The 12575-nt window shown below is 30.7% G+C and overlaps 1 protein-coding gene across 1 annotated transcript; it reads left to right on the top strand.

Annotated features, from left to right (window-relative positions):
- The first annotated feature begins 6 nt into the window (after positions 1 to 6).
- Positions 7 to 11402, top strand: LOC106099401 (eukaryotic translation initiation factor 4 gamma 1-like). The gene is made up of 14 exons (XM_013277948.1): positions 7 to 210; positions 4594 to 4932; positions 5281 to 5589; positions 5710 to 5840; positions 5916 to 6063; positions 6286 to 6455; positions 6782 to 6985; positions 7280 to 7423; positions 7703 to 7787; positions 8951 to 9078; positions 9173 to 9394; positions 9800 to 9973; positions 10359 to 10518; positions 11173 to 11402. The coding sequence occupies exons 1-14, from the start codon at positions 102 to 104 to the stop codon at positions 11385 to 11387; spliced, it is 2538 nt and encodes an 845-aa protein (XP_013133402.1). The 5' UTR covers positions 7 to 101; the 3' UTR covers positions 11388 to 11402.
- The last annotated feature ends 1173 nt before the right edge of the window (positions 11403 to 12575 follow it).

The following is a 12575-nucleotide window of genomic DNA, read 5'->3' as shown; positions in this document are numbered from 1 at the left end:
CCTACGCACTCCCCACCTTCCAAACTCCCGCCCCCACTCCTTACGTTGTCGTTGAACCACCGCAGACACAAAGCAGTGCTGCGATCAACCCTCTATCACAGATGTTACGCGACCAAAGGGATCGCGTCAAAACAGTAGAGGACACACGGCCAAAGGAACACCTTCAAGAGAAAGAGACGCTAACGAAGCCTAACGGACCCATGTCACTAGGTAAGTGCATTTATCTATCATTTTATAGTTTTCTCACTGTATAATTAACCGCGTGGTATTTTTTTTTTTGCTCAAATTTGAGCTTCTTTTTTAAATTTCAAATATTCGTATATATGTATGTATATGATATACACTGCTTTATGTATTTATTCGTAAACTTTACAGAATAGTATAGTTCCCTTTATAAAGATCCACCTGAGATAGAGTTAGCGAAGTTTTATTGATTTTAAGATATTTATAGAACATTAATACGTCATCCCAATGCCTCTATCTTGAAGGACGCAATGAAGGAGAAATTTATGTAGGCGTTATGAATAGTTAGTTAATCAATGCAACGGCGGGGTAAATTTGCGTCCCCCCGTACTGTTTGCGCGATCTTGTACCAAACGTTAATCTGCAGACGGACGTGCGTTTGCAGAGACGTGTTTTTGCTCCCGGTAAAGTGAAATATCTAAGTGTATGTGCATAATTTGTGGTAGAACATTTGCTTAAGCTTCAAGATGGCAAGACGCTGCAATGGATTACGACGCCTGGAATCATTGCTTCATTATCAGATAAGGGCTCTCCGAAGTAATGATCGTCTTTTTGATATTACGTTTTTTTACCTGGCCCACTCGGAAGGGTAATGGTTTTCGCGCATTCGTAGGTTTTTCATAAAATTCGTTATGGGAAATGACAACCAATTTGTTGGGTGTGGTATCAATCGATTCGTTTAATTTCCCTGATTGTTACACTAAGTAGGATTTTGTGATATAAATAGAACAACTTAAATATTGTGACTAATTTTCAGACAGTAATTTTATGCATCTAAAAAAGGCGTGGTATTTTCTTTCGTGATATTGATCGAATTTCGATAGTTGGTATCTTACATTGAGGAACAGCTTTTATTTTATAGCACAAAGCAATTTCCTCTTTTAATATGAATTTATTTAGAATGATGATTGTGAAATATTAAATTAAGATATAAAAGGAAGCACTACCGGGACACATTCATTTACTTTTGGATCAGCCAACTGATGCTTGCAGCGTTATATGCTTTTAGATAGATTGTATTATCAACCAACCAGTAGCTTAAAGTTATAATGAGAAGAATCCAGTGCCAACCTATACAAACACCGTTGAGAAGACAAGAATTCCAGATTACAATGTGTTCGGAGCGCCTATACACCAAGACAGCAGCGGACAAAAAAGAACTATAACAATTTCAAGCAAATTTCAACCTTACAAATATCTTGTTTAAGTTGTTAATGATAAAATAAATGTGTTGTTTGTGGAATAATGAATATCAAATTATACTTATTGTATTGAATAATATCTTTTTTCTAACATTTAATATATACTTTGGTTTCTTAACATTAGTTTAATATTTAACAGAAGCGAGTTGATGTTATTTATTTCTTTATCTAAAGTTTAATATTATAATGTATGTAATAAACAAACTCAAAAAATTTATTATTAGGAAATGTTATTGTCCAATGTTACTCACATTTTTATTTCCCCTTTGACAACGTTGTAATCCAAAGATGTACAAACATCTAGACAAGCCATCAACAATCAACAAGACTTTTCTACTTACCAACATAGTAAATAAAGATGCCACATTTTGAAGACTTAAGTGTAATTAGTTTATAGTCCAGAAATAGATAGAAACAGTTTTTTTGTAAATCAATAATTGCGTGTTACAATATAACATAGACATGGGGACCACAGGATCAGTTTGAATATCATTTTAATAATTTACAGTATTATTACAAAGGTAACTTCTTGATAGGTTCTTAACCATGCTTATCTGACTTGAATGTTAGTATGCAACAGTTATAGGTACTGTCGACATCAATAGTGTATCTAGTATTATTGCTGTTACTGTATTTATTATGATCATGAGCAGGATGCCAATATAATAATAACAATAGTTAATGCACAGTATATGCACCATCAAAAAAAATAGATTTATGAGTTCTCTGCTATCCTTTAATAAATACAAATGAGTTTTAAAACATTGAAATAATCACCAGGATTTGTTAAATTGTAAAAACAAGATATAAGTGCGGAATGTGAGGAATGTTAATGCAAATTAACGGGGAAAATATGGTGCAAGATTAAAAGAGATTGTAAAATTTTGATAGGCCCAACTCAATGACAAGATTAGATATATCGTAACTATAGAAATGTCAATCGAAAGTGCTGTGTAGTGTGTTTGTAATTTTAATCGATTATAATATTTTAAAAGTCGATTAGTATGTAACATATAAAATTAATATCGATAGAGTTTTCATCTGGAAATTTATATTATGCTAATTTCTTAACTAGAACGAGCTTCCATTCTGACGTAAATATGTATTAATAAGGTAATTTATTCATGGCTCCATGTTGCTCGTTCAGACTCTAATACATTATGACAATATGTGCGACCAGTATGAAAGGTATAAATTCGTATTGACGTGTTCACATTTTTAACTTGCAAATAAGTGGTGTTTCTGTTTCAGGGCCACAATATTTGCATGTATTTTTATGGTCTATCGATATTATCTATACTTATATGATACGGACTGGAAGGAATCGAATAAAGCAAAACATATGGAATAATAATAGCAGTTGCGTATTATTTGTTTACCGATTTTATCAAATTTGCGTCATCGGGAAATAGGGTAGGAAAGGTTTATAGGTTTATCATACTTATATAATGAATGCGAAATTTTAGTTTGATGGATGGATTGATGTTTGATAGAGTTTGTGGTGTAACTGCTGAACAGATCTTGATTAAATTTGGCATAGATGTAGAGGCAAAGTATGGAAGAACACATGAGCTACTTTTTATTTTATTATTAATTCCGTGCAGACGGATTCGCGGGCGATAGCTAGTATAATATACATGTTATACAATGAATTTGTTAATAGTTAATGACAACAATATTATATAAAAAATAGTTAATATAGTATACTGTAATTATTATTCTTTTTTCAATGTTTCTATTAGAATTCTGTTCAAATAAACCTTGTTCGGAAATGATATTGGATAACATATAATATTTCATATTATTCACAAATTGCTAACATGTATGCTTTTCATTACAAATAGAAAATTACATTCATACACACTAATACTTTTTTTATTAACAGTAAGAAAAATATTAAATGACAATGTGACGATCCGAATAATCGTTCATAGACAGTATCGATTATTTTCGTTTTTGCGCACATCACTACTCGCAGGTTGTCCACCGCATGGAATGATCCAACATGGCGGATTTGACTTTAGAAGTCTTGCGCGTGGCTGCCTAGCTTTTATTATTTAAACAATGATTTTGAATTTTATCATTGATTTTTAAATTTTGTCATTTTTATTTAATTTACTTATTATTATAATGTAAATAGATTATTTAATTTAGTAAATAAGTAAAGTGATACTGTTAAAAAGAGTGCTAAAAATCAAAATCCTTGAGTGACCTTTTAAATGTACCTAATGTCTTACCATATTGATACGTGAACGAATCTTGTGTTGAAAGTTATATTGAATATTAAATATTTGAAGACTGTGGTATAAAAGTGTATTAGGAATGGGTGCCGTATGTTTTAAAATCAGGTACGTGCAGTATTGGACGTAACTCCCACGTGGGAATACCTCACTTTTCTATTTATAGAATTGAAACTTGCTTGAGAAAAAGCCACGGGCCAGCTAGAGAATTATAATAAAATTGTATTCTGTAATGTGCGTTTATATTCATTTAATATAATCGTCATTTAGGTCAAAATATACGAGTGCTTAGGTTATATAATTTTGAAGGGTGTAAAAATGTTTGTGGTATCAACTTTCCTTTTATCTGCGTGTACGGATGTGATTTTTGTATGAAGTAATTAAAGTAATGTCACGTTTTATTCAACAAACTCCAAATGGAGGTTATGTTAACTTGGTGTGAACAGATTTTTGACTTCTTTAAGTTGTAAAACGTAAATTATGAGAACTTGAAATAATTAAGTTTAGACATCTGTTGCTAAAATTGTCATGTGGTATTTTTATTCACATTTCTAGAAACTTATTGCCTAGTATTCGTTTATTTTAAAGTTTTTAAAGAAAAATAGTGTTGTAATCATATAAATAAACTTTAATTTATAGTGACTTGACTAAAATCTGGAAAATAAGCAGAGGTTATATTCTTATTTCTACTGTAGGATACTTAAATATGACTATAATATAATATAACTCAATAACAATGAATTGACTGTTAGTCTTAAATTAATTAATGTAAATTATATATGAATAAAATTAAATAAAATGATCTCATGAAATGTACAACTAATTTAATGTATTTTTATTAACTTAATCCTAGTATAAAAATGGACCAGTAATTAAGAAATTAACACCTTCATGTTTCTTTGTTCCAGTGTTTGCAGAGCCCATACCTGAAGTAGAACATGAAAGTCAACTACATAAAACGGAAACGAAAGTAGCGAAAGTAACTGCTGCAACCCGCAAAGATACCCATGTAACTGAACCATCAAATAAACTGCCAACATTACCAGAGTCTTCAGCAATTGCAACAGAACATAACACTGACATTGAAAAGTCAGCTAAAGATAATTCCAACATTAAACCAAGCAAGAATAAAGAAGCATCCAGCTCAAATAAAGCTCAGTTGAAGCTTTCACAAAGCTTAGAAAGTCCTACTAGTGATAGCATCGAACAAAAAATGAAGGATATTAATCTCAATAATGAGGTGGCAGGTACTTTACTTTATTTTAATTATTAGTTAACTTGCAATAGGGTCAAAATTTATATTTTTATTACTAATGTATAAAATATACATTAAACATGTGTGTGCTAGTTAAAATTCTTGTTTAATCAATTAGGTTATTAGAACTTTTGGCTTTTTTAATATGTAATTATAGACTTATCACAGTTTCCTTGTAATTTTTCAGTTTTACTATTGTTAATTTGCATAAATATTTTAGTATAATATTTCTATTTGTGAGGACCTATTATTATTACCATGCCTACTTTGTAATTAATAGCTGTTGGTCTTCCTTGAAAATAAATAAATTTTTAATAATGCATACATTTATTTGCGTCAGATGCCGCGCCATCAGCAGATGCCAATGACAATGATGTTACATTGAAAAAGGAAGTTAAAGAAGAGATATACAAAAATGATGAGGTCACAAATAACCCTAAGAATGATAAGAAATCTTCTAATAACATAAATATTGAATCTTCAAATGAAAATGATGCCAACGATAATGTTGAAAGTGATTCAGACAAAGTGAATATGGAACAGAAACAAGATACTCCGATGTCTGATGATGAATCAAAGACATCAGTAGCTGATGATGATGAAAAATCAACACCTTCTGCTCCCAAACTTAAATACAAATATGATAATGGTAGGTAAAAAGACTAGATACATTTGCAACATGGCTATATAAACTGTTTCAAACACAAATTTTGCAAGACAAAATTCTATTTTTTAATAACTAATTCATGGGATTTAATATTTTTTTTAGATCAATGGTCGCCATTGAACCAGTCTGGCAAGAAGTACTATGACATTGGATTATTAATGCAAATAAAAGATGATCCCCTCTCAAAGACAAAGCCAAATGTTCCCATGTTGGAGGTGTGCAATATTATAAAGGTAAATATTATAATTGTTAAGCTATTTTTTATATTCCACAATAAAGTAAATTTAATTATTAATTTGTTTTCTTAGCCACATCAAGAGCCACAGCCCTTCAACCCAATATCCAGGCCTATTAACGATTCCTTATTCCCAAACTTTGCGAAGAATTCCAGTATTGGTTCAAGGAGTAACACACCTAGGGATCCCAAGAAAGATGGCAGGAATTTGAGCACTGGTGGTAAATATAACTTGGGTTTTTTTTTAAAATGTGATTGTAAAATTAAAGAGGAAAGATGTGTAATTTTGTATATGAGTACATACTCAAACTCAAAACCTACTTTGCCAATTTTAAAAATCTCTCACCGTTTGAAAAGTAATTTATCTGTGAGTAACATAGGTTATATTTTTTTAATTATGGATGAGAGCAACAGGTAGTTTAAAATAAAATGTTGTGATTCAGGTCGGGGCAGTATGAAGCTAAATGTTTCGCCCAGTGGTAGCACTCATCATAAAGCTGTGATTCGTGTGTCACTGACTCGGGAGGATGTAAAGCTTAACCAGTCTAACGATGCCTGGAAACCGACCAGATTGAAGGCTGCTAGTCTTAGCGAGGAAGAATTTAAAACACAGGTAAGTTAAGAGCAAAGTCAATTTTCAGAATTAAAATGTTAAGTAAGTGTAAGAGAGTGAAATGATTTTGTACGGAAAAAAAAATTACATCACCCTTGCCATTTACATTATAAAAGTGAATTAATAGAATAAATTTATTTTATTTGTGTTGTGAAACATTATGTAAAGATTTATTCTGTAAATAAATGTATTCCTTATTGTGACTGAGATGGTCGGGGACAAATGGTTCCCCTTTGTCATTTGTAGGTTAATATTCAATTCTATCACATAACCATAGTATATAATTATCATTCAAAATGAACCTTATGATTCACTTTTTGTTGTAGGAGTTGTATAAGAAATTCAGAGGTATTCTGAACAAACTTACGCCGCAGAAGTTTGACACTCTAATGGAGAAAGTAAAGACATTGGAAATAAACACTCAAGGCCGTTTAGAAGGTGTTATTGATTTGGTGTTTGAGAAGGCGATTGATGAACCTAACTTTTCAGAGGCCTATGCTAATATGTGCAATAAACTTGCATCAATTAAGGTAATTACATGTAAAATGTTCACATTAAATTTTAATTATAAATGTACAAATGAATCATGTACTGTTTGATAATAGTTAGGTACTGTTTACTTAAATAAAAGTAGATATTGCCTTAAAAATGGTTATTTTCACCATAAATATGTACCAACTTTCTATATTATTAAATGGTCCGCTATTTACAAGCTTATGTATATTAATGTTTCAATAACAATGTGTCATAAGTTACAGTAGAAAAGTATTTGTTACGCTAAATATTTATGGTAATATTTGAAAACAATATTGATTGTTACACAGGTACCCGCCGATAACGGTTCCCCTGACAAATATGTTAACTTCCGACTTCTCATCATCAGCAAATGTCAGAATCAATTTGTAACAGCTAAAGTTGATGAGAATGTATTGAAATTGGAGAAGGAAATGAACGAATGCTCTGACCCTGTAAGTACCCACTGTTATTAATAATTATCTTTCGCCCGCGACTCTGTCCGCGTGGAAAAAAAAAGTAGATAGCCTATGTGTTCTTTCAGAGTGTATTCTACATCTATGCCAAATTTCATCACAACACATTAAACCTTGTTTAAAAAGTGAGCTATAAAGCATGATAATTAAATAAAAGATTAGATGAAATTGAGTTTTCTTTATTGACCGTAATTTATGTTCTTTAAAAACAAAGTGTTATAATCGGTTTTAATTTAAATTTTTTCACAATTATTCCAGGTCAAAAAGAAGGAACTTCAAGTTCAGTTGGAAGAAGAAAATCGAAAGCTAAGAATGAGATCTGTCGGAAATGTCAGATTTATTGGTAAGTTAACTTATTGTATCACAAATTTATTCATTGTTGTCTTTTTCATTAGTTTGTTGTTATTATTTTTATGTAGCTAGTTGTTGATTATATGCATTAGTATTTTAAAAAAGAAATATGTAAATTTGTAACTCGAATCCTACTGTACTGAATAAAAAAATCATTTACAATTAGAAAGCTATGTTATCACTGGTAGCAATAGGCATGTATTTATTACTAGATTTTTTTCCTTATTTCACGCGAATGTAATCACGAGCAAACGCTGATTTGATATATTTTGTATTTAGACATCATCATGATTTGATAGATAAGAGGTATTATGTATGGTCATTATTAATTTTATGTGTAATGAGCTTAGTAGCAATTGCGAATCTATATATAATTAATAAAGTTGGAATATCTATGTAATATCGAAATTTCGCGAACGTAATATTTTTGCGTGGCTGATAACCAAAATCAGGTTTAAGACATTTTTGTCTGTCTGTCTATCTGTCTCTGTGCGTCCGCAAATCGCTTTGGTTCCGGATAACCTATGAAAAGGCTGGTCCTAATTTATGGACGATCTTTTTTTTTAAATCCATGTCGACATTGCGATCGACCGCTAATAATAAATACAATTAAAAGGTCCTAATACTTTGTCTCTTACAATTAGTAACTTCATTCTATGTTTATGCAAACAAGCTTTAGCGAATATGTTCTATGCATTGCCACGCTATTGTTCATTATGTGGGCTTTCATTGCTGTAACTCCTTTTTTCAAATGACTAGAATTACTCTGCATTGACTGTTGTCATCACATACATTATTTAACCAAATAGGACTATATCCCAGTGGTGAGACAGGTCCTTAGTATGTTCTAGGACTAAAAGCGACGCACGAACTACCTTGAATGGTTGAAATTTCGTATTTGCATTCTTTGTTTTGCGAACTGGATTGTCTCGCGATATCTTTTTGGAGAAAATTAATATAGCTGTAGCTTCTATGAATCTCATTTAAAGAGATTATTTGCTTTAAAACTCATGTGCGCACGCAAGAATGCGATATTTTTATGTTTTTATAGGCAATTTATTTGTTCTATTGTTATTTCTATAAATTTCATTGTTTTAACATTAATATTATGAAACGTCAATTTCAAGGTATTTTACAATGTATCGTTGTTTTCAGGTGAGCTGTACAAATTGAAAATGTTGACCGCCAAGATCATGGTTTACTGTATGAATTATCTCGTAGACAAGTTAGAAGAGGAAAAACTTGAATGTCTTTGCAAATTGCTAACCACTATCGGAGAACAGGTACATAACAAAAATAATAAATTAATTTCATACTTCATAGTTGGAATAAATTACATATCTTACTGTGAAATTACTAAAATGTTTTATCAAACAGGTGGAAAATGAAGTGAAAGAGCAATTGGAGCTTGTGTTCAAGCAAATGCAAGAGATTGTAGACAAGAAATCGAATAAGATAAGCAGTAGAGTGAGATTCATGATCAAGGATGTGATCGAACTGCGCCAACGACGCTGGGTGGTGAAGAGCGTTGTTGACTCCCAGCCTAAGATGATGGACCAGATTCAGAAGGAGGCAGACCAACAACAGAGACATATTGAGGTAAAACAAAATATGCACAATAAAACAGTCTACAGTCTACAGTCTATATTTTTTTTTAACATCATTAGCCCACTATTGGATAGGTTCCCCAATGTCTTCTAAGGATAAATTGTAATGAATGAATTATAAAACTACAATGGGTCCAGCATTTTAAAAATTCCTTTACCATTAAAAAGCTAAATTATCACTGAATATGCCATTTTTAGTACTTTTTTTCCGCAATTAAAAATCTTATATTCTAGCAGGCTTAATAAATTACTAGTTTTTGTTATAAACTAGTATATTTATGTGATATTTCCTTGCAATTATTTGATTAAATATTTATATAAAACTAAAATATTTCACTTTCACACTTTATTTGTATTTTAATACAATTTTATTATTAACGTTTTTTATGTATTATAGTTGATGAACTCTATTCCGATGGGCGGCGGGTACGGTCGCCGCGAGGACGGCGGTCGCGGCAAGCGCGGCGGTGAGGGACGACGTCAGAATAATAACTCGTTCATGGACAATAACTGGAAATCCCCACGTATCAGTACCGTTGATATGTCCAAACTTAAAGCTGGCACACAAAAGGTAGGAAACTGGATAGAAATAAAACAGTTTTTTATTAAATTGGTAATAAAGCAAAATAGAAAATTCTTTTTTAGTGTAACTAAATAGAACTTCATCAAAGTAGAAAGAGGGAAGATTTGTATTTTTGTATATATAAAAAAAACTCAACAACTACTGGAACGATATAACTATTCACCATTAAAAGCTACATTATTAGAAATGTACATTGTCATCATTTTTTAAATTTCACGGGGACAAAGTAGCAAACAAGTAGTTTGATTTATATTTCATCTGAATAATTATGTTTTAGAAAAACCTACTGATTGATAATTCATTTATTTATAATTCGTATGACATTATTATATAAGAATTGATTTGCTAGTATTAATGAATTTGAATATTTCAGAACCTCAGTAACATCAAACTGGCGCCCCAGCACTCCGGATGGACTCATGGCTCCGGTACAAAGAATACTGTACAAGCAAACAGCAACTCTATGATTGGCATCACTAAGAATAAATACAGTATGCTTGAAAATTCATCCACTGATCCTACATTGCTCAGGGGTTTGTATATTTAAACAATATAAAATTCTAAATCATACTAACATTATGCAAAAGTTTAGATGGCTGTTCTACAATGGCTTAACAGATCTCAATGGAATTTGGCACTGATATAAACATAGTATATAGTAGTGTAGCATACATATAAATATAGTCTGGAAAAATAAATAGGCAAGTTACTTTAAATCAGCTCGGAAGGCTGAGGGCAAAAGTTAAGATAAATATCTCTCTCATCTGTCAAATAATAATAAATAAACTTAGTGACTTCTGACATCACCATTCTGTCTCATTTTCGTTCACTCTCACTTATACTGTTTTTTTTTTTTATAATTACACTATCATAAAATGAATATACATTTATACTTGAATATTATCAGGACTCTAAATGTTGAAATTACTAAAAACTGTGACTATAATACAAATATAAGTAAATATAGAATTAAAAAAAAATGGATTATTTAAATTTTAGATTCAAGGTTTGATAAAGGTTGAAATATTCACTACTATTTACATATAACTAGAATATAAAATATATGTAAGAAAATTGGAATAATGAATGCATCAGATATGTCTGATTTTGCATTGCATGTTTTGAATAGCTGAAGTTATTGTGTTGGGATATATTGTTAACGCCTGTTGTTTTGTTATCGCGTTTAGCTAATCCTGATTTATCATCGAGCTACACAAAAGGAGCTTCCATTGAGAGGTCAACATTTAACACCCGAGGTGACTTTAGTAAGTACATGTGTTCAAATAAAGCTAGCGACACACCTACAGTTTTAACTGAACAGTTTGACTGTTTAACCCTTAGTCAAATATTAGGGAAATATTTACCATTTGACGTTAACATAAAATTTCTTTTTTATATGTAATCAGTGTCTTTATATTTTTTTTAATCTACAGAACCTAACTACCTAACAACTGCTAACAGTACAGTTATCTCGAAAAACTCTTGTTTGATTAAGGGTTAATTAAAACGTGAGTCTGCAACACACCTTATTTTTACCGCAACAGTCAAACTGTATTGTTAAAACTTAAGTGTGTAGGCAAAATATTAACTGTCAGTTAAACTGTACAGTTCATAGTTTTGTCTACACATGTGTTTTAACAAGTGCTATGAACTTAAGGTGTGTAGCTGGCTTTATGTGTGTTGGCAAAATAGAACTGTACAGTTTAACTGACAGTTTCAATGCCATACACATATGTTTTAACTAAACAGTGTATCTGTACAGTTAAAACTAAAGGTGTACAAAAAAAAACAACTTAATTCAAAATAATAAAAAAATCAAAATTTTATTACAATTAATTTCATGCACCAACTGGAGTTAACAAAAGTGAGAGCATTAGTTTCTAGTCACCATGAAAATAATAAAAACAACTAAGTTTTTGTTAAATTATTTGAAATATTTACGAGAAAACAAATTTAATAGCAAACCGCAGTTATAGAAAATGACTTGAAACAACGATAACAATCGGTACTTAATTATGTAAGGAATTATCTAAAAATAGTTTCAGTTCAGATTTAATGGCAAACTGATTAGTTAAAACTGTTTCTTTAGGCTAAATTTATACTAAATTTAACCTGAGATTAAAGTTATGCCTACACATGCATAGTATATAAACGGCTAGACTGCAAAATATTAAATTGGAGCAACTATGATATTGAATTTGTTTAAAATGTACTTTTCATTATGAACATGCAGCAATCTGAATATTTTTTTAAAGAAGAAACAATGTAATGTTAAAAATAACAGGAAACAAATATGTTAAAATTAGATTACAAGAAAATACCTTAAAACTTTATTTACCTTTCTGAAGAGTTTTGTTTAAAGGTTTGTTTATTGACTGTGGATTAGGAATGACATCACCTCAAAAGTATTTTATGTTACAAATTTCTATGGTTATATACTATTTAATAAAATTATGTTTTTTTATTATTTGAGCTCTATCTTATACTTGCAAACCATTTTGTGATTGTCCATCATATCATACCACACTTTACAAATTAAAAAAAAACTATAAACAATCGTAAATCACCTGAGAAAAAAAAAAAAAAATCT

Source organism: Papilio polytes, unplaced genomic scaffold, assembly GCF_000836215.1.
Source record: "Papilio polytes unplaced genomic scaffold, Ppol_1.0 DF824124.1, whole genome shotgun sequence".
NCBI lineage: Eukaryota > Metazoa > Arthropoda > Insecta > Lepidoptera > Papilionidae > Papilio > Papilio polytes.
This window is presented reverse-complemented; position numbering and strand designations above follow the sequence as displayed.